Source organism: Mytilinidion resinicola, assembly GCF_010093595.1.
Source record: "Mytilinidion resinicola strain CBS 304.34 unplaced genomic scaffold BDZ99scaffold_29, whole genome shotgun sequence".
Taxonomy (NCBI): Eukaryota; Fungi; Ascomycota; class Dothideomycetes; order Mytilinidiales; family Mytilinidiaceae; genus Mytilinidion; species Mytilinidion resinicola.
The window spans coordinates 7,461-33,127 of record NW_022985465.1 but is presented as its reverse complement, the minus strand read 5'-3'; the positions used below and the strand labels follow the sequence as shown (position 1 = coordinate 33,127).

Here is a 25,667-nt window from a genome sequence, read left to right as displayed (position 1 = left end):
TTGCAGAGCAATTAAATAGAAGGGTATATTGCAAGGACTTACTAAACTTCGGAACTTTAGGTATTATAAAGAAAGAAACAGGACAGCATAATAGCGGCCTAGCAGATAGGGCATCGCCAGCTATTTATCTAAGACCCTACCACAGAATTACTTTCGGGCCGAAAGCCTTAGAAGGGGGAGCGAGTATTACAACCCGTAATATAAACCACCTAAGCGCAGAGGCACTTATAGAAATAAGAAAGTAGATAAGACTAATTATAGAGAACCAGGTCACGGGACCTAAAGGGTTACGTAAGGAATATATAGGGATCCTGGATTCCCCTATAAACTGCTAGTAGATAGGAATAATCTAAGAATAGAGATTACAGGATAGATTAGCATAATTTAGGGATAGATTAGGGTAATCTAAGGACTATTTAAGAATTAGGGTAATCTAGGGACTATTTAAGGATTAGGGTGATCTAAGAACAGATTAGACTAAGCTATAGATTTCTTAGGACGGAGCTTTTATATATAGAGACGCTCTTTTGCATAAATAGGAACCTTATATTTAACTTAAGACTTTAATACTACCTATTAGAAGTAACCACCCCGTCTTAGACCTTAATTAATTATTGCCTTACCTTTTAAAGACTATTGCACCCTAATAACAACTTGCCTATACCCTGCCTTAGTATAAGACACTTAGAAGGTATAGAAGAGACAACCCGTTACAATAACTGCTTAGGTTATAAAAGAGAATATCTAATAGAACTCCTCTATATAAATATTGCAGGACTATTTAATAAGGGTCTTAATAGCAGTTGCTACTGGCTAACTATTATTAATAACTTAACCGGCTAGATTAAAGTTATTCCTATACTATAATAATAGGGATTTGTTATTAAATTACTATACTTCTTTCTTAACTATAATAAGCGCCCTAAATAAAAGTATAGATAAATATAGCTTAATTAGATTACTAAGTAAGTAGGAGAAGAAATAAAGTTTATCCTTTTTTTTTAATTAATTTAAGCTAAAGTTACGGGTGTAGACTAGTACTAGTAGAATAGTATAGCTAAAAAAGCCTATAAAATAATATATAATTAAGTCGGACCTATACTAGCACACGCAAAGCTGCTATTAAAGTTCTGGCTAGAAATAGCTTAAATAGCAGTATACCTTTTTAACTAATCGCTTTTATTAAAGCTTTAGATAATACTATATTAGGTATAGTATAGTAAAAAGCCTAATTTATTATAACTAAGAGTAATTAGGTTAAAAGGGGAATACCTAATCCTACTAAAGTAAAGGAAAAAGCTAACTAAACCGCAAATAAGGCTATATATTTTACTAGGCTATAAGGAAAACACTAACTACTATATTCTACTAGAAGATAGAAGGATTATTAGAACTCTAAATACTAAATTCTAAAAAGCTTTTATAACTCCCTTTATATAGATTATATAAAATATAGAAGCTAAATAATATAGCTTACCTAAGGTAATAGCTACTACTATAAAAGGGAGTAAAATAGTAGGGCTACTAAACTAACTATTAGTAAGTATATAGTAAGTATCTATACTAGCCTTTAAATATTACGCATCTGTAGTAGCACTAGAATAAGCCTTTTCTAAAATAAGTAATAAGAACTTATAAATATTACTTTATACAGGCACTAAAAACTTATAAATACTACCTTAGGCGGGCACTAAAAACCTATAAATATTACCTTAGATAAGTAATAAAAACTTATAAATACTATCTTAACTAAGTAATAATAACTTAGAAAAGGAAGCGCTGTTCTAATTAAGTAATAATAACTTGCAGTTAGTTACTAAGCAGGGAGATAGGACCTTATTACCTCTTAGAAGTAATAATACTTTTAGGTTATTTTTAGATACTCTAGAAAAAGATAATCTACTACCTAATAGCAGTTAGTAATAGAATAACGCTTTATATAACTAAGCCTTAGAAGAACAGTAATAATATCTAAAACTCTAGCTTAATCGCCTAGTTTATAAAGTAAGGTAAAAAGCCTTAGAATATTACCCTAAACTTAGAATCTATATCCTACAGGCCGTATTAAATATATCTAATAATAGCGCAGAAGAACTTGCGCTAATAAATATACCTAAAGGTAATATACTCCTAATATTTTTAATAGTAGCTATAAAAGAAATAGAACCCTTTAAACTAAAAACTATTTACTAAATAGAGAATAATATAAGCTAGCCTAAATAGAAGAGGGTAATACTTAAAGAAGCTAACTTGCTTAAACAAAACAAAATATAGGAGCTTATTAACCCTTCTAGAAATTAATAGGTTTTTAGTAGTAAATAGGTTTTTAAGCTTAAGTAAAAACTATATAGAAAAGTTATCCGCTATAAAAGTAGATAGGTAGTTAGGGGCTTTACTTAAGAAAAGGGCGTTAACTATAATAAAACGTTTGCCTCTATTATTAAGCTAATAAGCTATAAAGCTTTATTTATAATCGCGGCCGCTCTAGGCCTTAAAATTAAATAAATAGATATTAAGACGGCCTTTCTATATAGTAATATAGACTATAAGATCTATATTAAACAGCTATACTAAGGGTTTATAAACTCCGGAAAGCATTCTACGGCCTAAAATAAGCTCCTTATATTTAGTATTAGACCCTTATAAACTTCTTATATAGTTTCGGCTTTAAACTAATTAATACTAACTTTAGAATTTTTATATAAAGCAATATATATATCGCGGTATATATTAATAACCTTTTAATTATTAGACTAAGTATTACAGAAATTAAAAGGATTAAAAAAGGCCTAAAAAACTATTTCTAAATAACAGACCTTAGACTATATAGCTACTACCTTAGGATATTTATCTAGTAAAACTATTAGAATAGAATACTATACCTAAGTTAAGAAGCTTATATTAATAAGGTTATTTATTAGTTTAGAATTAACAACTATACTTCTATTAGCACGCCGATAGAAACCTTACTACTATTAGAAAACATTCTAGAATATAACTGCCCTTTAGATTAAAAAGCGGAATACTAATATATTATAGGATCTCTAATATATATTATACTTAGAACTAGAGAAGATATTATATATATAGTTTCTATAGTAAGCCGGTATCTAGCAAATCCTAGGCTATAATATATAAAGCTTGCTTAACGCATTCTGCGGTACCTTAAAGGTATAAAAGATCTTAGACTTATATATAAAGGTTACCTCTAGATATTAAAGGATTTTATAAACGCAGACTGGGCTAGATATTATAATATAAGATAATTAATAGCTGGATACCTGTTTAATATCGGGAGCGGAGCAATTAGCTAGTAGTCCAAGCGCCAGAGCGTTATCGCTCTATTAACCTGTAAAGCAGAATTTATAGAATAGATATAAGCAACTAAAAAGGTAATTTAGTTAAGAAGACTCCTTAATAAGCTAAATATAGGCTAAGGAAAAGCTGCAATAATTATATATAGCGACAACCAGGAAGCTATTACTCTATCCTCGAACCTATAGTACCACTCACGCACAAAGCATATGGAAATCCAGCGCAAGTGGTAAGGAGAGGTTTAAAACGCTGGAACAGTTAAACTGAAGTATGTTCCAACTACAGCACAAATTGCCGATAGATTTACCAAGCCTCTTGCACGAGACAGATTTGAATGGTTTCGGAGAGGGCTAGGTATCGAGTGATCCGCACAAACTATCAGCTTCGAGCGGAGGCAGAACACAGGCACCCTTTCCTTCTCTTTTTGCCTTCAAGGTTTTTGAAGGTTTTAACGGGGTCTGTCAGAGCCGTGACAAATTGTCGCTAGCACTCTTCCTAGTAAAGATAGCCATCGAGTGGGAGTGTTAAATATCACGGTTAATAGTGGCTAAAACGATGTGATAAGGGGTGAGAATGGATACATATATGAGGCACCCCGCCTATCCATAGCCAGACAATTAATAAAGACACAATCACTTGCTCAACAGGCTCCTCTTCCCTTTTCGTACTGGTAGACTCTTAGTAATAGTACGAATCATGCATTTTTGTCACGGGACCGCGCGACGTAGAAACACGTGATTAGCATTGAGCACATGAGCTATGACTCGCGGAGCCCCTTTCAGTCTCCGCTCGCTCGTATCCTTCTTTCTCTCTTCTTTGTACTAACGTCCCTCCCTGGGTCGCGGAAAACCCACCGTGCCGGAAAATATAAGGGGTACTTTAACTTCAAACAACTTAGACTCGATGCACACATGAAGATTTCCTATAGTTCTATATATGTCATGTACTTTAGCTACCCCTAAACACTTAGAACATCTCCCACCTAAAAATTACGTTTGCATCGTCGCTTTCGCGCCCTAATTTGCGGAGAGCCTTCTTCCATGGCGTAACAGAATTCCTTCGCCACAGCACCACTTTCAAACTCTTATCACTCCTAATATTTATAAAAGAGCCTTATCCGAGCTTTAGAGCCTTATAACCATACTAGAAGTCGTTATCAGCTTTGTGGTTGCTATCGCACGCAAATTCATTTAAAGTCGCCACGCGGATTGGTACCTCCAACCGAGGCAGCCACCAATACTAGTTAGTGCGAGACAGTTCCGTACGCTCGAAATAATTATTACGGTGTAATTTACTTATAGAAATCAAGTAAGCCCCGCCCGTGGCTGTTAGGCCTGTGGCTGCGCGTGGCTGCGCGGACCCTTGCTAACGCTCGGAGTAAATAAAAATCCGACTCCGGAACAACAAGATGCGGGCAAGCTGGCTATCGCATGCGTTCTCTCTCCGTTATTTAATTCCTTTATTATAGTATAGCCGCTAGCAAATGCGGTTTCACTTTTGCCCATTGTTGCAACACTATTTTGCTCCGGCCGGCAAGTATAGGTAAGAATACCAGTCTTGGCATTCCAGCCACAATTACGCCACAGACATAGGCACGTGATTTTCCACTATACTAAAGAGTACTTCCATCAGAATTTGGCCCCACAAAGAGTGTGGCTGGTGCGGGTTGGCTGTCCTCTCTGTGGCAAGATCTAGGAGGTAGTAGCAGATTCCTCTCGGCACTATCAAGTACTAGCCAGCATGCTTATCTACTTCTGTAGCACGTGATGGTGCAGCTAAGGCTGCCTTTGTACAGCCTTCACACAGCCCACCATCATAATACATAGAGCGCTACTATCTCCCCTGCAATCCCGTAGCCATCCATCCGGATTTCGTGCAGATCGCCCGCTCTCTTCGTTGTTGCAATGCGACTCCTTTACTTTTGACGGTTCAGTACTTTTGGGTCGACACTTGTTGTATTGACAAATGGAACCTCCGCGAACTGTCAAACGCGATAAACTCCATTTTCTAGAGGTATAAGAATGCGGCAAGATGCTACGCTTTGCTCTCGGACGTCTCGACGCCTATGGCAGATGCACATCTGCACGAGGGTACATGGCATACATCCTTTCGAAAGAGCAGATGGTTTACTCGAGGCTGGACGCTTCAAGAACTCCTAGCTCCAGCATCAATCGAGTTCTTTTCCTCAGATCGTCAGCGACCACAGCAGTGGCACTTAACATAGTCTTATCGCATGAGCTTACTGCGGCTGAGCCGAGCTGAAACTAAATGTGCGGGGCGATGTCCTCAGTCTACCAATGGTCGCAGCCACGCCTGAAGTACCAATAAAGCGCAAAGCCGCTAAACCTATAATAAGATCAATGCGGCGGGGCTCAGCGCGTATAATCATCATACAACATCCAAATTCCTACGACACTACTACCTTCTTAGTCCGCTTCTTTATGATCTTATCAACATGGCAGAACAGTACGGATTTGGAGAGCCTCTTTTCGATCCTGCGGAGGCGAAAATAGAGTATAGACAACCACCTTACCTACCTGCAGCCCCAGCTAACAAGACAGTGTCGTCTTCATCCACGGACTTGGTGGCGATAGGGCCAGGACCTGGACATAGGAAGGGGACGGTAGGAAGCATTTTTGGCCGAAAGATCTCCTGCCGCAAGCTTGTCCAACGGCTCGAATTCTTTCTTTTGGCTACAATGCTGAATTCGCCCACTTCTTTCCATTTTTCGGCCCCAAGTTCATGCCGGAGCAGTTGACCATCGACGACCATTCGACTGCGCTATTCCAAAACCTGATTGGTCTGCGCGAGAAAACCGAAACCGTACGGAACAGACGAGCGTGTCCATTCTTTCACAGCAATCAAGCTAACAACACGTACAAACCTAGGCAGATCGCCCGGTGATTTTCGTCTGTCATAGCCTAGGAGGCCTTGTTTGCGCCAACGCATTGTCAAGGCACCACGGGACGGATCTGGCCGGCGCTGGCCTTGTGGAGAAGACGATTAGAGTTGTCTTTCTCGGAACACCGTTTAAAGGATCTTCAAAGGCGAAGTAGGCCGGGAGGGCGCTCAAGGTGCTAGACTGGGCAAGCACGACGCATAAGGAGGATGTGAAGGATCTTGAAGAGCGTTCGGCAAAGCTTATAAACATCAACAATGCTTTCCAGAAGTTTCTTAAAGCACGAGACCGGTCGGAAACCGGACAGTTTATCGAAGTGGCTTGTTTCTTCGAGCAGTATGCCATTTATAAGGCTGGGAAAAAAATTGGTATTATTGTACCTAAGGAGTCAGCTTGTCTGCCCGGCATCAATCCGCAGTCAATCCAAGCCAACCACGTCAACATGTGCAAGTTTAAGGATGAAGACAGGGAGGGATACAAGAACATTTCACAACGGTTGAGTCAGTGGATAGTAGACCTTGATAGGCGGCTCAAGGGTTCGCAAGCTGAGAGCCAGGTTTGGCTGCCCTTATCTACTCTTGAAGCTAGCTAATGGCGGACAGAAACACTCCGTGTATATGGGCGACGTCAACTATCGAGACAAGATTGAGAACAACCGAGGGGTGGTAATAGGCCATGCCCACAGCACGGCCACAGACGGGGTTAGAATAACTGGGAGCAGCACCACGGTATAAAGTCACTACGTTGTTGCGGCATCGATATCTGCGCTAACAAGCATACAGCACACATACAACGGCGTTAACCCAAACACTTCTGGGTAAACTGCTAGATAGGGAAGAGTACAGAGCGATAGGATGGTAGCAGGGAAGATGTGTGATATTTCCGATCACGTGATGAACAATTCGGAGGACAATAGATGTCGATTCTATATAGGAATCTAGCTAGGCTATATACACGTAGGTGAGGCCCGTGCGGCCTCCAATTTAACTAGATCTATGGTAGGAATGCCTCCTACTATAGATCTACATTTCACGTGCATATAAACCTATACATCACGTGTTCTTATACATCACGTGCTCGAATATCACGCGAACGCTGAGAATTCCACAGATGCGCAAAGTATTAACGCTAGCAAGCAAAGTTTTCGAGCCTTTAAGAATTTTTGGTTGGCTTGAATTTAGACTATTTGTTTTACTAGTGTTATAGTTGGAAGGCTAGAAGAAATGGAAATAGAGATTAGCTTGAAAAATAGAGAGAAAACTCAGTACTTGCTATAACTCTATAGCTTTGCAAATGCCTGAGGCCCTATGTATGCGGGAGTCATGCACGATACGATCAAGGATCTGTCGGCGCTTCCGTGCCATGTTTCTACCACAATGGACCGTGCCGCGTGCATGCAGATCGCCCCGTGATGACAGTTCAGCTGGGCTCAGCCGCAGTAAGCTCATGCGATAAGGCTACATTAACTGCCGCTGCCGTTGGGATGGACTCAGTACAGTTTCTGATAGCCATTATACATTATTCTCTTTAACAGCAATGGCCGACAACACGCCGACGTTTACCACGGGCGCAACGGAGTTCGGTGCGATTTCTGGATTCTCGTACCCATGTAATGTGCCAATAGCAGGCAGACCGACGCCTCCAAAACAGCACGAGTCTGCTCAGCCCCACAGCCTTGCATAGGAAGGCAGATTTCAGCTGAAGCTCAGCCTGAAGGCAAAGAGCACTCATCGTCAACTCTTAGACTTGCAATCGACCAGCAAACATCAAGATCGTCGGGTTCAAAATGGCCAATCCTACTTTCAACTCCACGTTCTCGGGTTCGAGTAACCAAGGATTGCAAGTTGGGCATAGCTCGGGCCAGATTGAGGCCCACTTCCACCAGGCTCGTAAGTTGCTGGTTGCGTCAGTCTGCCTTAGAATAACGCTAACAGCATTCTGCTTTCCCCTAGAACGACCAGAGACCCCACCGAGCCCTTCCTGCGTCGTCCCCTTTCGCCGCGACCCGGACTTTGTCGATTGTGGAACACTGCTCGATCAGATACGCGAAGGGTGCTCCGCGCCGGCATCTCGCATAGCGCTGGTGGGCCTGGGCGGTGTGGGGTAAGCTAAAAGGACACTTGGGCCAGTGCTTGTATCTAACGTAAGCATAGGAAGTCGCAGCTTGCCATTGAGCACTGCTATCGAGCCGCGGATCAATCGCCGGAGACGTGGGTGTTCTGGGTGCACGCCAGCAACGCGGCCCGCATCGAACAAGGCTACCGAGACATCGCGGACCAAGTCAAGCTGGCTGGCCGCAAAGACCCACAAGCGGATGTGTTTAAGCTAGTCCACAACTGGCTCCGCAACGAGAAGAACGGAAGGTGGCTGCTAGTCCTCGACAATGCCGACGATGCCGCTGCTCTCTCTCTACCAGCAAGCAATGGCCAGAAGACACAAGCAAGCGACGGAGATGGCGCTCCCCCGCGTTACTTCTCATCGTACCTGCCCCAGAGCAAGAACGGCTCGGTTCTAGTCACTAGTCGGACAAGGAGCGTGGCATTGCAGCTGGTGGAGGAAAGAGATATCATACCCATCGAGCCCATGGACGACGCCGGCGCGCAAGCTCTTCTACAGAAGAAGCTAGGAGAGAAAGTCGACAAAGACGGCATTGCAGAGCTAGCGGACGCCCTTGAATTCATGCCACTCGCTCTTGTACAGGCGGCGGCGTACATCCGACAACGGGCACCAAGGTGTTCAGTGCGGCAGTACCTGGAGCAGTTCCACAAGAGCGACAGGAAAAAGACGAGCCTGTTAGACTATGATGGAGGCCGTCTTCGGAGAGACGACGAAGCCAAGAACTCTATTCTTATAACATGGCAAATCTCGTTTAATTATATACTTAAGGCAAGGCGGTCGGCGGCAAACCTGTTGTCATTAATGAGCTTCTTTGACCGGCAGGGGATTCCGGAAACGCTTATTCGAAATCGAAGTGGGACAGAGAACAGACATGGGGACGTAGACGCTATCAATGCAGACGGTGAAAAGAGTAACAGTGACAGCGACGATAGCGAGTCGGAAACCAGCGTTGACGACGGATTTGAAGAGGATATTTTTACGCTAAGGAACTACTCGTTTATTGCGCTTACCACCGATGCCACGTTCAACATGCACAGACTTGTGCAGCTGGCCACGCGGAAGTGGCTAGAAGGGCAGGGCCAACTAGAAATGTGGAAGCAGCAGTACATCGACAATCTTTGTACAGCATTTCCGACAGGGGAACACGAAAACTGGGCCCAATGTCAGGCGCTCTTTCCGCATGCTAAGTCGGCGCTATCGCAGCCGCCCAAGTCCGAGGAATCCCTTAAACAGTGGGCTCTGTTGTTGTATAACGCGGCCTGGTATGCGTGGCAAAAAGGAAGTCTAAGTGATGCTGAGAAACTGTCGATGAGGTCAATGAAGGCTCGGATAAAAGTGCTCGGTAAAGAGCATAAGGACACATTAAGCAGTATGGCGATGGTAGGGCTAGCAGCAGACCTTGCTGGACAGTGGAAGGAGGCCGAAGAGCTGTTTGTGCAAGTGATTGAGACGAGCTCGAGGGTGCTTGGGACGAGCATCCAGACACGCTGACCAGCATGAACAATCTCGCATTTACGTTAAAGGCCCACGGTCGCAACGACGAGGCTGTTTTCTTAATGGAAAAATGTTTCCAACTACGAAAACACGTCCTAGGCCCTCGGCATTTATACACAACATCATCACTAGACGCTCTAAATGGTTGGCGGTTGGAAAACGTGGAGATAAGCGTTTGAAAGGGTTCTATCTGTTGTAGGCTTGGAAGTATAATAGGTGTTGCCTGGAAGAGAATATCATTCTTCTTGTTAAAGTAGCACGCTGAAGATATTGCAAATATGGATAAATCAAGCTGTAAGAGCACGCTTACGAATGATATCTAACGGTAATCTTAACGGTTTGATAGTTGGTGTCGCCACCACTAGCAGGGAGGATGGTCGACCCGCACCGGCCACACTCTTGTAGGCTCTAAACTCTGATAGAAGTACTGATTAGTACAGTGGCAAATCACGTGCTTTGGTCTGTGGCGTAATAGTGGCTGGAATGCCTGTACCCCTGCTTGCCGGCCGGAGCAAACCGGTGTTACAACAACGAGCAAGGGTGAAACCGGATTCAATAACGTAGTCGGCAAGCTAGTGGGCCATGCAAGCTAGTGGGCCACCCAATTTTTGGTGCGATTTAGACCTTTTAGCACCCCAGCAATCTCAACAACTACGAGATATAAAGTATAGCTTTAAGATTGCATATACTATCTAGCTCATTTTAATAGCTAAGAGAATGTTTGGAGCAGTATAGCAGCGTAATCCTATTATATTGTAGGTATTACTTGATTTTAGGGGCCAAAACTAGGCAACATTTTACTGCGGCTAAACAGGGCTATCAAGAGATCTAAAAAATTAACAGATGATATTAAAATAACCACGGATATCATTATCCTAAGTCACAACCTGGAATATTCTGTGATTGTTAAGATTGCTAGGGTGCTAAAAGGTCTAAATCGCACCAATAATTGGGTGGCCCACTAGCTTGCATGGCCCACTAGCTTGCCGACTACGTTAGCGGCTGTAACGTTATATAATCTTCACAACTCCCAGTGTAAGATCACCCCATATACTTTCAAAACTGTTCTATATCATTCGCGCCACTGGGGCCCTCCATGGCTCTGTCATCTGCGCTCTCCGTGGATCTATCATTTGCGCCACTGGGGCCCTCTATGGCTCTGTCATACGCGTCTCTGGCACTTCGCTCATCCGCATCTCTGGTGCTTCGGTCATCCACACCTCTGGCAAACTCGCCTCTGGCGCAGTCGCCTCTAGCGCAGGAGTCTTGCGCGGACGACCATGTTTTCCGTTGCCCGCCGTAGCTTTCTCTTCCGCTGGTGCCGCCGTAGCTTTGTCTTTCGCAGCAGCACGCTTTGCTCGTGCTTCATTAAGGTCCTCATAGCTCATCACCTTCGCCTTCCCTAGGATTAATAACTTGGTCGATCGGCGAACTTTGGCTTCGTTGTTCATCTGAGCCAAGAATCGATTTTGATCCTAAAGAAGGGCACATTTAGCAAAGGAGATTCTGGCGGCACTTGCGAGCTTCTGTACGTGTCTCTGTAGGCGCTGTTTGCTAATCTCATCAAGCTTATGAGCATCCTGTTTGATCAGTTTGTGTAATAGCATAAGACCCTCTGCTGCCACTAGCGTTACAGGCGTTTGCGGTACTTCATCTTGCGGACAAGAATTAGCTTTTGGAATGGTAAGTTGAGCGGGGGGCCTCGGTGTATCTCTGAGTACTCTCTCTGGGTTGAACGGAAATAAACTAGTCGCGGCCCACCCGGCTGTAATATTCCTCTTTGTTAATGCCCTTCCCCTTGCAGGGCTGTATAGAGATGTGAAATGCTCCTTGCTAACTACATCTACGCCCCCTTAATATAGTTGTTCGACCTGGTCGCGATAGGCTGCCTTTAAGGGTGCAAAGACTCCGACGTCGCAGGGCTGGAGCTTGTGGGAGGTGTGAGAGGGAAGACGGCATAGGATCATGTTGTTTTCGAAGCAATGCTCTAAGATCTCGACCGTCTCGTGTGTCCCGAAGCTATCGCATATTAGAACCCGTGGTTTCTGGTTAGCCTGTTCTTTGGTTTGGGGATCAAATACACGCTTAAGCTACTCTAAACTAATCTTAGAGTCAGTGTATCCACTTTCAGAATGCGCATAATGCCATCCAGGAGTTGGGTATATAGTCCAGTTGCTTTGGTGGGTTAAAGCTGGCCAGATTATTAGGGGGAGCAGCGGCCTGCCGTCAGCACTAATGCACTCAACAGCAGTAACCATTGTCCGCTTAACACCCGCGCTTCTATAGTCTCGCAGGTCGTACTTACCTATAAGGACCTAGTCAGCACTAATGCACTTAACAGCAGTCACTATTGTCCGCTTAACACCCGCGCCTCTATAGTCTCGCAGGTTATCCTTACCTACAAGGACTTTAATAGAACCGAGCATGCTTAGCAAAACTCCCGTCTCATCTATATTATAGGTATTTTCCGGCAGAATAGCTAAATCCTAATCCTGTAGCACTTTTCCAATCAATTTAAACCACTCTACAATCTTATTATATATGTTATTCCTATGTTGTTTCCAGTTAATCGGTCTAACAGTTTTAGCTTTAAGTTCTAGATAGCGTTTTTCAAAGCCCCAAGCCCAGTTCTTGCCTGGAGGCTTAATCGGTTTATTCTTTAATTAGTTGCAGGCGACACAAAAGGCTAGCGAAGGTATAAACTTTATGCACACTGGCTGCCCGAGATTAGACATTAGTAATAAGAATTTAATAACAGCTTTCTCTTTATCTAGGGTCAGGTATTGCTGGCTTTGGGCCTTTTCCTCTATTAAGCGTCGTCCCTTGTTATAATAATAGAGCGATAAAAGAGGAACATCGCCCCGTTCTGCAAGAGTAGCGTATGTCCTAGGCACGTCTAGAGGGGCTTGCGCCAGCACCTGGCTGGCTCGGTCCATGTTAGCAATTGTGGTGATAGTGAACGAGTGGCGGGTGGCAAGAGGCCACAACACTAACAATAGGCGCGGACGCTAAAAATAGTGGACACATAACTGTCAAAGTTTCTAGAAAAACGCCGCACTTTATTTTAATTTAAATCTATATACCAAGACACCGAGCGTTCCCTTGCACGGAGAAACTTTAAAGTGTATGCTGTTTTAAGTGTTACGCATCTTTAATGCTTCCAAATATATTTTCCTTTAATAGGATTATTATCCTAATCCTCCGAAATTTGAAAATATATTAATAGTCGCAGTGGAGCAGGGGGGTAAAGCTAATTTAGTCCTGGACGCCATGAACGGAATAACTAAAGCATGACCAAGATTGTTGTATTTTTCTTATTGCAAACTGGTTTCCTAAGGAGAAATGCGTAAAGAACATTATTATATTAGCTATAACTTCATAGGCGTACAAGGAAAGACTTAAGATGTCTGAAACAAAAAATATTTCTCGGCACGGGGGTTTTCTCGCTACACAGGGACGCACCTTACTGTTCCTCTGAGCATCACTGTTAAATTGATTTCGCATGTGAACCTTGACACTGCGCGGTTGTTGGCGCGAGTACAGCGGGTATGGCGGTGTCAAGGTTCACATGCGAAATCAACTCAGCAGTGATGCTTGGCCAAGTGGGCATTTTATCCAGCCCAGGTTGAGTAGGGGGTCCTTTGCAACATTAGCTCCTTGAAGAGCAGTCAATCAGGCCAGCACCAAGGGAGAGCGAAATTACAACGTGAATAATTCGATCAATGATAAAATATAGAACGAGACGAGTGCCGAAGAATGAAAGGATGGGGAGTGTTGGTAAGCAATGCTTAGGGCCTGGTAGGAAGCTGGACAAAGCGTTGAGAGACCGATCTGCCTCTGAGTGCTTGTGCTGAATGAGTTGACGGATATGTGGAACTAGACTAGATACACCAGCTCATTTCGATATTCAACTGGAAACAGTCATTCACCCTTTTCTTGAACATATCACAGTCTTCGCAGATCTCGTTGCTGCTCAGTATGACTGCCCGTTTCAATGAGATAGGAGGCTCATTTCTACTCAGCTCCATCAGGTCTTGATGTATCTTCTCACTCTTCAACAACAAGCGTTTCTTCTTCTCTTGAGCTCTCATCGCAGCCACGTTAGCGTCCGACTCAAGGCTTAACAGTTCTTCATCGATCGCATAGATCTCATGTTTCAGTCTTTTAACCTCGTGCTCATCGTAAGAGTCATCCAGCAATCGATCATCTGCTTCGAAGAGTTGGCCGTCCAATTGTACTTTCCTCTCTTCCAGATCATACACCTTTGCCCAGGCTACGGACGAGTGCTTTCCCTCTGCAAGAGAGTCTTCTACTTCAAGGATTGAGTCTTCCAATTTCAGGTCAGGCTTTCCGTCTTGAGGCATGAATACGTGCCTGTCTATGAAGTAGGCGATCAGCTTCTTCTCCGCATGGGAAGCAAAATACTTCCCAGGTTTGCCCTGATCCCAACCTGGATCTGGCGCATCTTGGAAATTATGGCCAATTGTGGATGCGATACGGTAGACTCGCTCGATCCAGTGTGGCCCAGTCTTATAGTTCAGAGGCAGAGCATCGGTACCCCAACTACTGGTTGCCGATATACGAGCGAATTGATCTCCCCTACCGAGAACGGCGGCAGTTTTGGTGATACGTGGCACACGATGGCTGCGAATGGGTCCACACAGCGTTATGACCATCTCAGAGTGGGATTTCCTGAAGCTACACTTATTGCGTTCACTCTCCGAAGGTGGTTCAGTGTATCCATGCTGCTTCTCGGCGTTCAAGTCACCGAGTAAGACGACAATATGTCGCCTGTCTCCATCACGCTCTGGTACGCTTTCTGCAGCCGCACGCGAAGAACGCCGGTATCTCTCTTTTTCATTTTTGCGAGTCGGTTGCGCTAAATCCATCGCACAACGACCCTTATGGTCTTGAAGGCGTTTGTCGGCATTGGCGTTGAGCAGCGCTTTTACGCTTTCAATTCGGCCCCAGAGCGCCGCCTCCATGAGCGCACTTCGTCCGTTATTGTTGATAGTGTTCGCATCTGCACCGTGTTGTAAAAGGAGTGACACCATCTCATGGCTCTTTTCTGCCGCAGCCATGATCAGAGTAGTCTCTCCAGCCTCGCTTTTCCCGTGCAGAAAGAGTTTCGTTTCGGCCGAAGTGCTGAGATATCGGCTTATTGTATGCAAGTTGCCAAGTATGCATTCTGAGATAGCGAATAGAATTCTCTTTTGCTTAAAGGTATCGCCGCCTGTAAGAGGGATAGTTTCCAACTCTCTTGAATCAGTACGAAGATTCAAAACCAGCCCTGACATTGGTTCTGTGGCTGATATTTTCATAGTGGAGCGAAAAAGATCGGCCAGTTCGCACTCATCTTTTTCTGAAGAATGTAAATCCTCATCCTCTTGACCTGCTTGCAAGCAAATATTCACAAAACAGGCCCTTTCCTTATCAATCTCATAGCCGACAAGTTTGTTGCTTTCATCGATGGGAAATTTAAACTTGTATTGGCCACCTGGGTAACAGTGCGAAGCACGTCTGCCCGGAAGCCCGACGCCGTGCTGATGTATCTCCTCGCAGTACGGACATTTAACGTAAACGTGACACGCATTCCAGTGAAGCACATCGATTTTCGGACATGGAAATAGGTTGGTAAACATGCTGCGCTTGATCAGAAGGGAACGACTCTGGTGGAAAAGTACGAAGAGCGGGGCTCGCTGCTTAATCAGAATCCGAATTCTCATTTGGCCAATCAGAACTCTAGGATATTGAGAAGCGAGCGCACCCATTTTGGGGAACATGCTGTTAACACCAAGCGCTGCGCATGGAACTCGAATTTCTTGCTTCTTTTGAGGTAGATCTAACAGACACAGCTACTTAAACGTATTGCTAGCTCCCTAAAAATTATTGCCCTGAGTTGGGGTGCCGATGTTTCATTTGAAAGTTTGATGGGGTCGACCCCTGTTAGCGCGGATTCTGATTATCCAGCGAGCCTCGCCCTTTGTATGATGCTGTCTTGCGCATGGGTCGCGTTGTCGCGGGGTAGATGCCAAGCACTGCCCAAGTAGCAAGCTGACGTGGGCTGGATAAATGCCCACTTGGCTTGGCGGTGAAGTCCCTGCGCAGAAAGAGCGTGTGCAGAAAAAACCGGAAGCTGATTATGCAAGTCACTGTAAGCATAATTTCGCCTTCTGCCGTTGCATGTTAGCCTTACCGTGCAGGGCGCGCCACACTGCGGGTTGTGCAATCAGCCGCACCCCGCTTAGAGCTAAGCTTGTCCAAACTCCCTCCTTATAAAACCAAGCATATAGCAAGGCACAGCAGGATTCGCTCACAGCACTATTGCGCTGTCTTACTTTCAGATGCGATTCTTTAGTATAGCTTAGCGTCCTCTCCTCCTGTATACTCGCCAACCTTGGTAGCTAGGACTAATATTCTTAACGTACGAGTGAGTTGCCCGGCTCCTCTTTAGTTGTGATATTTCCGATCACGTGATAACAATTCGGAGGACAACAGATGTCGATTCTATGTAGGAATCTGGCTAGGCTATATACACGTAGGTGAGGCCCGTGCGGCCTCCAATTGAACTGGATCTATGGTAGGAACGCCTCCTACTATAGATCTACATTGCGCGTGCATATGAACCTATACATCACGTGCTCTGTACATCACGTGTCCGAGTATCACCCGAACGCTGAGAATTCCACATAGTTAGGCTGCCGCGTTTAAACTCGGCCGAAATCTATTCCCTCCGCTTGCCCTCGCCCAGCTCCATGCGATACAATGCGTCTTTTGCGACGCCGATAGGTTGTGAGCATTGGTTGGTCGTATTTCTTCCCATTTATGTTGCTATCGGCCACGCTCGACACTCTTCCTTCGTTCGTGAGGGACTTGTATTAGCTGAACTTCTACTTCTTGTCCAATATTTCGGTGTTGTCTAATGTTTCGGTGATGCCTGCAGCCATTATAATTGCAAATGCCTTGCTTAAATAAAACCAATCTTCTATATTCGGATTTACTAGTCCGACGCTTTGGCGGGACATGCTCGGGCAGATAGAGCAGATTGCATTTCGTTTGGCCAAGCAGAGCTTTCCCAACTGCATTGTTTTCCTCTTATTTTGTGATTGTTGCTAATTTCATGCCTAACTAATCCATCAAGGAGTCCATAACCCGCGCAGCTCTCGATGGAAACTTGACTCGAAGACTTATTAGCATCTTGACGCATTCGGATCCGTTCTCGTTTCATGTGAGATAATTGTTTCGCCAGGTATATAACACAGCCGAATTTAAATGTTAAACACTTCCTTTAACGGGCTATGCGGTACTGCCACATGGCCAGATAAGCTCTCCAACAAGGACACAGCCTTAAGACGGAGCAAAACCTTGCAGATGGTTTTCTCCCTCGTAGGATGACTGCCATATGAAACAGGCATCTAGCGTAGCTCCTGTATTTGCGGCTGAGTCTCAAGGTGGCAATGAGATGCTGTTGGACCTCCTAACGAATCCTGCCTGGACGCACAGGATCACGGAGGACTTCTAGTGTCCACAAGGCGCACGCAGCTGAAAGATGCCACCATTGCAATTAAGCATTGCGAAATGTACACCTCTAGCGTTAAAAGCTATATATCTGGACTTCGGAAGCCTGTTCTCGAGGCCCTCTCTTGACATCTCCACCTACTCCCTTCTCCAACACCAAGTCGAAATCTCTTCGTCTACCACATCAGCACATCTCCTCTTAAGAACCACGCCGTTCTTTCTCTTTAATCTTCTTATTCCTTGTTGTTTCTCCCTTCGTTTCTCGCTATGAGGAGCTTCTTTCTACTCGCTTTCTTTATTGCATACGCTTGTGCTCAAGCGCTATGGCGATATAATAGTAGTGTGACGCAGACCCAGAGAACCAAGCTCGAGTCCGCATAGGGCGAACTACGGTGGCTCTATCATTACGCAGCTAGGGAGGGAAGAAACCGCAATTCGGGTGGTCCCTCCGCCACTCCATGGATGCAGTGCGCCCACATCGGTCACCTTCTATATAGATCAACTACTGATTTTCCGCTTAGTTACTTTCCAACAGACGCTGATAGGTCACAGCGAGTACAAAATACGTGGGAGTACCTGGCTGGCTGGACACCATAGTCGGCCCCCAAATCCCCGCTAATCAAAGGGGACAGCCGAGCTGGGCCTCCGTTTCAATCAGTACAGCCACAATACTTCCTCACCGTAATGAAGCGGTCACGCAGATTATAGATATTCCCAGCAGCCAAGGTGGAGGAAGAAGATGCGTTATAATGCTTCATAGCAGAGGTATGGATGGCGCACTGCTAAGCAACATCCAACCGGCCGATATACGCGCATACGCGTCAGCCACCATGGAATGCGTAGCCAATATCTTGCTTCATGAAATTATGTAAGATATCCCGAAAGTCCTAAACTCTAGAATCTAGTTTCACGTTTCCAATTAGGCATTGCGACCAACTTACCGAACAAACGATATTATCCAACCCAGCAACTGGTAGACAAGAGTAAGCCCTAGCGCGCCCACAGCAGGACACAATGCGACCCTGGAGTTTCTGACACTTTTTCTAGCATGTTTCAAAACTCTAATATTATTGACGACCGGCCTTCACCCGACGAAAGTCTCTACAAAGGCGTTTCCTAGGGCTCCTGGCCAAGCCAGCAGCTCAAACGCCATGATATCAACGCCTCGTGGCTTAACAACGACAGCTATATGTATTTTGCGCTGGTAAAGTTCCTAGCCCACCAGCTTCCCAGTTGTTTACTAAAGTATGATGCATATAGGAATCCTACTGGCAACAGACCTTGAGCAGGCCTTACTTCAGGAGGCCAACCAAGGCGGAGTACCAATTCGACTGTCCAAGAAGGCTTAACTTCTACTAGAACACTGGCTGCAATGTCATGTGAAAACCTAGAAAAGCGGACGTCGATGAGACTTTTAGAATGTGTTTCTCCTTCTAGCCGCGGAGGTGATGTACCGCGCCGTACAGTCTTCATGTTCCGTCTTGTTATTTCTGGCATCAAGTACTCTGGTCTCCACTTTCACTTTTTGGTTTCAGTTTTTCCTTTGAGCTTTCCGATTGTCTTTAGTTGCGGTCTCGCGTTATAATGTGCTTTTGTATTCCACGCCTTGCTTTGATAGATGTGAGAAATCGAATTTCGAATACGTTTTACTGAACCTACCTATGCAGCCTCAGCGGCCGAGTGAGCTGCTATGGATAATCCAGAATAAAGGCTTGCGAGCTCATAATCGATAGTTAATGGTTCACAGTTGCTGATCTGAATGTGGCGTATTTCCACTTGAATGCACACTATTGGATCCCCGGGCGTACCTTGGACGAGCACGTCGTGATTTCTGAAGCTTGTCGTGGGCAGAGCAGCAGCGAAGTTCAATTCTTGGTGATGTATACATGCAGGTTGTAAATGTCAGCCTTGAGCGTTTACATACGGCATACGTTCACGTGTGTGAGGCGAATCTTTCTGTCCAATCAGCTGGAGGATAGAAAAGTGGAGGTGCTGCGCCGCACCAGCCTACCTTCCGGCGAGGCCACCTTCGTCTTCTACAACTCCCCCAACCTCGACTCCCGTCTCATAAGATCTGACGTCGCCGTCATGTTCGGAGGTCGCTGTGGAGGTGTCATCCATGTCACGATCGAACAGCAAATCCGGATGCTAGACAAAGCGGCGCCTCCAAAGCGATCATTACGGCGCCGGGAGCTATCACGACCGCCGAAACCTGGTTCCAGACTCCCATTCCTCGGAAAACGACGCAAGCAGCAGCGTCAGACGGGTCCACTGTTTTCGCGACTCCCTGCAGAGCTCCGAATCATGATCTTCAGCTACGTCTTCCACGATCCCAACGATGTCGTCCATGTTCTGTGGATGCGAAAGAGTCTCGCCCACATACGATGCCAGATTCCGGAGCATGCGCATGGCCGTAATATAGGCCGTGATATAAGCCGTGAATGTGTGGACTACGCTTGTGGTCCATCAGACGGACTCTACCATCCTTTGCATTACGGCTGGAAAGGGACTTCGAGAACCGAGATTGCCCTCCTGCAGACATGCCGACAGGTCTACGGGGAGGCGATTAATCTCCTCTACTCAACTGCTACTTTCGACTTCACATCCGCTCGATCGTTCATGTACTTTGAACGCGCTATTCTTCCACAGCGCCTTGACGCCATAACGTCGCTGCAGATATATTGGTTCTCCTATGGGCTGCCAACTCGAGACGATCGCGAAATCATTCAGATCGAGTACCTACCTACGCATTGGGACCCTATGTGTCGGACTATTGTTACCATGAAGGGATTGCGGAGCTTCATTTTGCTGCTTCACGGCTTCGACAGTTTAGATGACTCGCATCAGGACCTTTTATTAGAGCCGTTGGAGGACTTGAGGGGTTTGAAAGAGTGCAGGATCCAAGCAGTGTACGATAACAAGCACATCTACTGCCAGGACAATGGGATTACACGGCTGTCGTCTCTGGGTAAGAGAATTATGGCGCAGGCCACCCTGACACGCTAGGGTAGGGAGTATTTCATAGCCTTGTCACGTAGAATCGTATATCAACTTGCTGGCAAGCTAGATTTCAAGAAGTACCCTGAGTAGAGAGTTCGATGATTTGCTCTCGCAATCGGAGTTTATCGCTACTGCTGAACCAGTCCCTTACGTGATGTTTCGAGTAGAACACAGAGCGGCCATTGCCACGGCCGATGACCTCAAACCCGTCAATCGTTTGCGACTCCTCAATTGCACCCACCTTCCCAGGTTCGTCCCTCCAGATCTGAATCTCATCCCATCCAACTCGATCGGGAAAAGGAACCTCCATCCTCGCGTGCTCATGTGCTAGCTCCTTCCCGAGGCGTCTGGCTATTCGTGCGACTCTAAGAGCCTGACTCAAGTCTGCAACTTCAAACAACACCATTATTGCTTTAGCTTGATGCGCAATTTCCAGAAGACGGGGATAAAATACGTCGCCTTCCTCTTCATGTGATATTGCAGAGTTTGGTGGCGGAACTAGGGCTAACTCGGGTTCGAATTCACGAACGGAGCGACTCGTAGTGCGCAAGAAATCCGAGGGGGAGATGTAGGGGTGGTTGCAAATGAGAATGTGGAACGTTTTGGCTGTGTAGGCCCTTAGTCCTTTAGTCACTCGACTCTCCCCAGGATTTAGCGCAGGTTTGAGGACCAGGGCTGCCTCAAGGGTGGGGTGATCGGGGCTTTTGCCGAGTACGTCAGCTGGAATATATTTTATTTGCTCCAATGCTTGAGTCTGCGGTGGAAGAACGTTGTATTCCTCGCCTGTAAGCAGATGCTGTTCCTTCTCGTTCTTCTACTCTATTCTGCGCAGACGAGCGTCTCGAAGCACACGCTCCGTGTTATCTCGAGCTAGTTGCAAGGCATCAGGAGATATATCAACACCGACCATCCGCAGGAGTGTGTCAGGGCGTCTTCTGCTGAGCTGGTGCTGGAACGGCAGTGGAATGCATCCGACGCCGGTACATAGATCGAGAACGCGAAGATTTCGAGGAAGATTGGGGGCTATGCTGAGCATGTCGACGAGATGCGGAACAGACGCTGCAACAGCCTCTTGGGCTCGGCATCTGGAGCAATTGTGCTAGAATCCCGAGAGCCTTGTCGTGGAATTGCTCTAGGTCGGCTTAGTCGTGGACGGTTTCGAAGCTGGAAAATCGGCCATGGGATCCGTCTCATCGCGCGGGCATGGTGTTGAGAGGCGCGTTCCAATTGAGTGGACGCGATTTAAGTTCCGAGGTCCCAAGAAGGTCACGTGGACGGGACGAAAACTCCAACGACGCTTCCTTCGCATCCCACCACTCTCACCATGGAAGCCGGCATCTCACGATGAAGGCAAAAGGTCTTGTTCATGGCCTCAGCGATGACTTTTCCATTTCCTTCGCCTTTCTCAGCCACACCACGGCTGTGTGGCGTCCTACTCCTTTCTAGCGCCCTCTCGGAGCGCGAGTTTAAACAGCCCTGAAACAGGGGCTCGAACCTCTTCTTAAGCATGAATATCTTCAATCCCCGGGCCCGAGAACCCGGAGAAAACACCAGCTATGATCATATCACTCTCCATCAAGGCTTTCAGCCTCTTCGTCCTCATCAATGCCGCTTTCGCGAGTTCTCCATTTAACCATCCATCACCACAATGTCTTGATTCCCCCATTGCAGGGTCCGATCCCGCATGTACTAAGAACAAGTCAGATGACGGCATTGCTGGAGTTGACCAGAATGGGCAGATGCCCTTGGGCGATTCTTTCCAGCTCGATGACGACCTTCTGGATGCGCCCTGGACTCATGAACCGGTCTGTACCCATCACATTCACGAAATCGACAGCGAACTATGCGTCTACACAATCGCAAACTTCGATAGAGGGCGGGGCATCTCCATTTTCACAACGCCCCGAGTAGCCAATGAATTTGCAGCTTAAATGCCCTTCCGCGATGTCCAGAACCTTGGCGTTAACGATTACACGAAAGTCTGGTACACGCAGGCTCTTACCGATAAAGGCATTGCCATGTTAGCCAAGCGCGATATCAAGCGCGCCGAGATGATTACTGCCTATACGCCTGTGCTACTGGTCTACATGGACCCGCAACTATCGACGCTAGAGCAAGAAAAGTATCTGAAGAATGCGGTCAATTAGCTCCCAGCCCCGACAATGGATGCATTTCTGAGCCTTACGAGGTTCTATAAGAACCCGATGGCTGTCATGCAAGATGTGCTAAAGTCGAGTACCTTTGAGATGGAGATTGGTAGCCAAATGCATCTGGCGCTAATACCAGAGCTATCCCGAATGAATCACGATTGCGCTCCAAAGCACAATACTTAAAGTCACTGTCTAAAGAACTATAAGCTGATTTTCAGAAAGTGCATAATACTACCTCGACAGTGCAGCCCTAACCTATGTAGTGCATGCCACAAGAGACACTAGCCTAGACGAAGAGATCACTATTGCTTATACTTCCATCACTTTTCATCTTGTTAAAATGTATCCTAACAAGATGCAGATTCTGATCTACTTACTTATTACGAACTCCGCCACAAGAATCCTGAGATAGGATACCACTTCTCCTGCTAGTGCAAGCGTTGCCAGGCATCTGAAGCCTTGGACGCTGTGCTGACTACTATTAAAACGCTAACAGCTGGTCTTGAGGACTAGTCGCCGGACTCGACCGCCACGAACGAGGATGCAGAGCACGTCATTTAGCTGTTTGAAGAGCAAGGTCTCGAGGGCTTCCTTGATGTCCCTCATGGCCATGCAGCCATGGCATACAGCGCCGTCTGCAACGCAGAAGAAGCAGCGAGGCATGCGAAACTAGCTGCTGAGATCCTGGCTGTTAAGCTGGCGCCAACAGTTCCGGGTGTGGCGGAGTGGGAGGAGATGGCTGCTGATGTGAAGGCGCATTGGAGTTGGGGGAAGAGGAAGAAGGGCCTAGGTGGAGCTTTGAAGAAACTATTTGGGTGAGGTGGGTTGCGGTGGCTGCACTGGCAACTTCTCGAACCATGATCATCAGAGCTAGGAGTTTGTAAACCTCGCGAAAGGATTACAACTCCATTCAATGTCCCAGGATCCGTCACCATCGAAGAATCTCGGCGTTGTAAGTAGAAGGAAGCACGGCTTGGACGGGAAAGGCGTATGGCGTGACATGGAGTCGGATATCTGAAAAAGGATATGGATATGATTGTGAAGTCAAACAGCGGTTGGTATATCTTCAACTGGTCCTTCATTCGGTGGTTATGGTTCATTTGGCGTCCAAAGCTGTGAAAAACACGTCCTACGGTCAACGACCTTCTTGCTCATTCAATTATCAACGTCTTTTTTTCATTTGAATCCCCTTTTCTGGTCTTTATCTCGCAAAAGACATAAGACGTATCTCTTTCTCAGTGTGTTTGCAATCAAATGACTTCATTGTCACATTAGACTTGGAAGAAGATGGCTTCGTGGAGTACGGTCACGTGACCACGACATCACCGCGTCGAATGATTCCGCGAACATCGTAAGTTCTGGAGGCAGAAAACTCTCTCCAGCTCCGTCGAACACATGCCGATATCCAAAAAGAGCTTCTGGCGGTCGTTGTGGTCAATCGCAGGTCCGGACCCAGTCAGCGCACGGGCCTCTCGGGGTGAATTGGAGACTGATATCGGCCACGCACCCACGAACAAGAGGAAAGGCGGTTAAGAGAGATTTTGCTCGTGATAGTCGGGTTGTTAGACTGCTGCCACGTATGTATTTCATCCGCGCTGTCGGGTGGCATCACGTCAAGATTGGGAGAGTGCAGCCGAGTGAATGCATTATCTCTGTAAAGGCGATATGCTTTTACACTAGAATTGTATTGATTGCATGCAGGAATATAATAAACAACATATCGTGGCGCTGCGCACTAGTATATCGCCCTGCTATTTTCGATATGCAAAAGCTAAATATAGTGTAGTCTTACGAGCAGAAGCTCTTTGGTACGTCCCTTTCCAGAAAAACCGACGGTTCGTTGGACGGACTTTAGAAATTGCCCAGACTACCACTTTGCTTGCAAACAAAAGTCGCTGCGAGCGGGTAGCAATAGTTGGCCTTGGAGGCGTTGGGAAGACGCAAATTGCACTCGAATTTGTCCATCAATGGCGGGAGAAACACCCTGACTGCGCAGTGTTCTGGGTACCTGCAACGAACGTCGAAAGCATGCTAGAAACGTACCTGGATATTGGCCGCCAGCTGCAGATTCCTAACATTGAAAAGGAGTAGGGTAGTATAGCTATAATTCTATTTAGTTTCGGGTTATAGATATTATAAATTTAGATATCCTCTCCTCTAGTACAGAGAGAGAGGGTAATAAGGTCTAGTAAGTAGTGCTCTATAGACTACTAGTTAATATTAAGGTTCTTATTAATACATATATATACTCTTATATTTAGACTTCCTTTATATAGAAGGTAATAGGACTTTATATAGAGTATCCAACATGCATGTCTCTCTGCTATTCTGTCCGCCCCCGTGCCCGGTTTTGGCCCCGCACTTCTGCTGGAAAACCCAGTTTGGACCAAGCGGGGAATACGCGCTGTACCGGCTTGGCAGAGCGATATGCTGATATCTCGTCGAAGAGATTCGACTTCGGACTCTGCAACTTCATCCACTCAATCGTTATTTCATCCCCTAGCTCCTCATTTCTCTTTCTAATGTGCTTGGCCCAATTGACACGTCCGAAAGCCTCTAGCTCCGCTCATTTTCGGCGGGACCGCCGCAGGCTAGAATCCGTAGCCGCCTCGGACGGCGTGGGCATCGGTGAGGTTGAACGTGATGGTGCAGAGACTTTGTCGAATTCCATGGTGCAAGACCCTAATTTATGTCAGATTCAATCATTTTTCTGCTTCCTTAGAACTTTAATTGGGCTTACCTTCTATACCGGTGGATTGGATAGTATCAGCTTCCTCCAAGTCATCGGTCTTCAGTTTCCCGAAGGTCTCTGCCCCCTGATTGCGCTTCTGGAATTTGAATTCGCGCAAAAGGTCGACACGCAAGCCATCGAGGCGGTCAGTGTCCATGACTTCCCCATCCAAGGAGATTTCGCAAGAATCGTGCGCCATCTCCGTCGCCTTCCTCTTCTTTGGGTTCATGATCGGGTGAGGTCGTTGAATGGAAGAACCTCGAAGAGCTGGGGTGACGACATCCTCCTCATCAAGGTGTTCAGTTCCCAAGGCTTCTTCATCCGATGATATCACCAAAATTTCGTGCCCTATCTTCTGCTTCGAGTTTTTCACCGGGCGACGTGGGCCATCAGATGAACCCTCCGGAGCTGGGGTGCCCGCGTTCTCAGCGAGTTGATCCAT

The 25,667-nt window shown here is 46.1% G+C and overlaps 11 protein-coding genes across 11 annotated transcripts; 5 read left to right on the top strand and 6 right to left on the bottom strand.

The window, feature by feature from the left end:
- The first annotated feature begins 5,707 nt into the window (after positions 1 to 5,707).
- On the top strand, positions 5,708 to 7,251 carry BDZ99DRAFT_576464 (uncharacterized protein). The gene is made up of 6 exons (XM_033728586.1): positions 5,708 to 5,829; positions 5,877 to 6,138; positions 6,204 to 6,305; positions 6,372 to 6,770; positions 6,817 to 6,942; positions 6,997 to 7,251. The coding sequence occupies exons 2-6, from the start codon at positions 6,058 to 6,060 to the stop codon at positions 7,033 to 7,035; spliced, it is 747 nt and encodes a 248-aa protein (XP_033569823.1). The 5' UTR covers positions 5,708 to 5,829; positions 5,877 to 6,057; the 3' UTR covers positions 7,036 to 7,251.
- A 749-nt stretch (positions 7,252 to 8,000) lies between these two features.
- On the top strand, positions 8,001 to 10,058 carry BDZ99DRAFT_503579 (uncharacterized protein; the record flags this gene model as incomplete). Its single annotated transcript, XM_033723974.1, has 3 exons — positions 8,001 to 8,103; positions 8,167 to 8,317; positions 8,368 to 10,058. The coding sequence occupies 3 exons, from the start codon at positions 8,001 to 8,003 to the stop codon at positions 9,821 to 9,823; spliced, it is 1,710 nt and encodes a 569-aa protein (XP_033569822.1). The 3' UTR covers positions 9,824 to 10,058.
- Positions 10,059 to 10,870: 812 nt separating this feature from the next.
- BDZ99DRAFT_548004 (uncharacterized protein) lies at positions 10,871 to 11,733 on the bottom strand. Its single transcript, XM_033726904.1, has one exon. It carries the CDS (start codon positions 11,275 to 11,277, stop codon positions 10,978 to 10,980), a length of 300 nt encoding a protein of 99 aa, XP_033569821.1. The 5' UTR covers positions 11,278 to 11,733; the 3' UTR covers positions 10,871 to 10,977.
- A 408-nt stretch (positions 11,734 to 12,141) lies between these two features.
- Positions 12,142 to 12,762, bottom strand: BDZ99DRAFT_400723 (uncharacterized protein; the record flags this gene model as incomplete). Its single annotated transcript, XM_033716184.1, is given in 3 exon segments — positions 12,142 to 12,312; positions 12,328 to 12,483; positions 12,505 to 12,762. The coding sequence occupies 3 exon segments, from the start codon at positions 12,760 to 12,762 to the stop codon at positions 12,142 to 12,144; spliced, it is 585 nt and encodes a 194-aa protein (XP_033569820.1).
- Positions 12,763 to 13,022: 260 nt separating this feature from the next.
- On the bottom strand, positions 13,023 to 13,518 carry BDZ99DRAFT_176385 (uncharacterized protein). The gene has a single exon (XM_033713014.1). It carries the CDS (start codon positions 13,328 to 13,330, stop codon positions 13,082 to 13,084), a length of 249 nt encoding a protein of 82 aa, XP_033569819.1. The 5' UTR covers positions 13,331 to 13,518; the 3' UTR covers positions 13,023 to 13,081.
- Positions 13,519 to 13,707: 189 nt separating this feature from the next.
- BDZ99DRAFT_400850 (uncharacterized protein) lies at positions 13,708 to 15,468 on the bottom strand (the record flags this gene model as incomplete). The annotated part of the gene is made up of 1 exon (XM_033716192.1): positions 13,708 to 15,468. One exon carries the CDS (start codon positions 15,466 to 15,468, stop codon positions 13,708 to 13,710), a length of 1,761 nt encoding a protein of 586 aa, XP_033569818.1.
- Positions 15,469 to 19,395: 3,927 nt separating this feature from the next.
- BDZ99DRAFT_468547 (uncharacterized protein) lies at positions 19,396 to 20,475 on the top strand. The gene has a single exon (XM_033721279.1). The coding sequence runs from the start codon at positions 19,433 to 19,435 to the stop codon at positions 20,348 to 20,350; it is 918 nt and encodes a 305-aa protein (XP_033569817.1). The 5' UTR covers positions 19,396 to 19,432; the 3' UTR covers positions 20,351 to 20,475.
- Positions 20,415 to 21,380, bottom strand: BDZ99DRAFT_526960 (uncharacterized protein; the record flags this gene model as incomplete). The annotated part of the gene is made up of 2 exons (XM_033726187.1): positions 20,415 to 21,127; positions 21,179 to 21,380. 2 exons carry the CDS (start codon positions 21,378 to 21,380, stop codon positions 20,415 to 20,417), a joined length of 915 nt encoding a protein of 304 aa, XP_033569816.1.
- Positions 21,381 to 22,055: 675 nt separating this feature from the next.
- On the top strand, positions 22,056 to 22,668 carry BDZ99DRAFT_468546 (uncharacterized protein). The gene has a single exon (XM_033721278.1). It carries the CDS (start codon positions 22,276 to 22,278, stop codon positions 22,489 to 22,491), a length of 216 nt encoding a protein of 71 aa, XP_033569815.1. The 5' UTR covers positions 22,056 to 22,275; the 3' UTR covers positions 22,492 to 22,668.
- A 387-nt stretch (positions 22,669 to 23,055) lies between these two features.
- Positions 23,056 to 23,271, top strand: BDZ99DRAFT_354000 (uncharacterized protein; the record flags this gene model as incomplete). Its single annotated transcript, XM_033714577.1, has 1 exon — positions 23,056 to 23,271. A coding segment is annotated over one exon (216 nt), but the record flags the coding sequence as incomplete, so codon positions are not given.
- Positions 23,272 to 25,060: 1,789 nt separating this feature from the next.
- Positions 25,061 to 25,667, bottom strand: BDZ99DRAFT_482428 (uncharacterized protein; the record flags this gene model as incomplete). The annotated part of the gene is made up of 2 exons (XM_033722482.1): positions 25,061 to 25,176; positions 25,235 to 25,667. 2 exons carry the CDS (start codon positions 25,665 to 25,667, stop codon positions 25,061 to 25,063), a joined length of 549 nt encoding a protein of 182 aa, XP_033569813.1.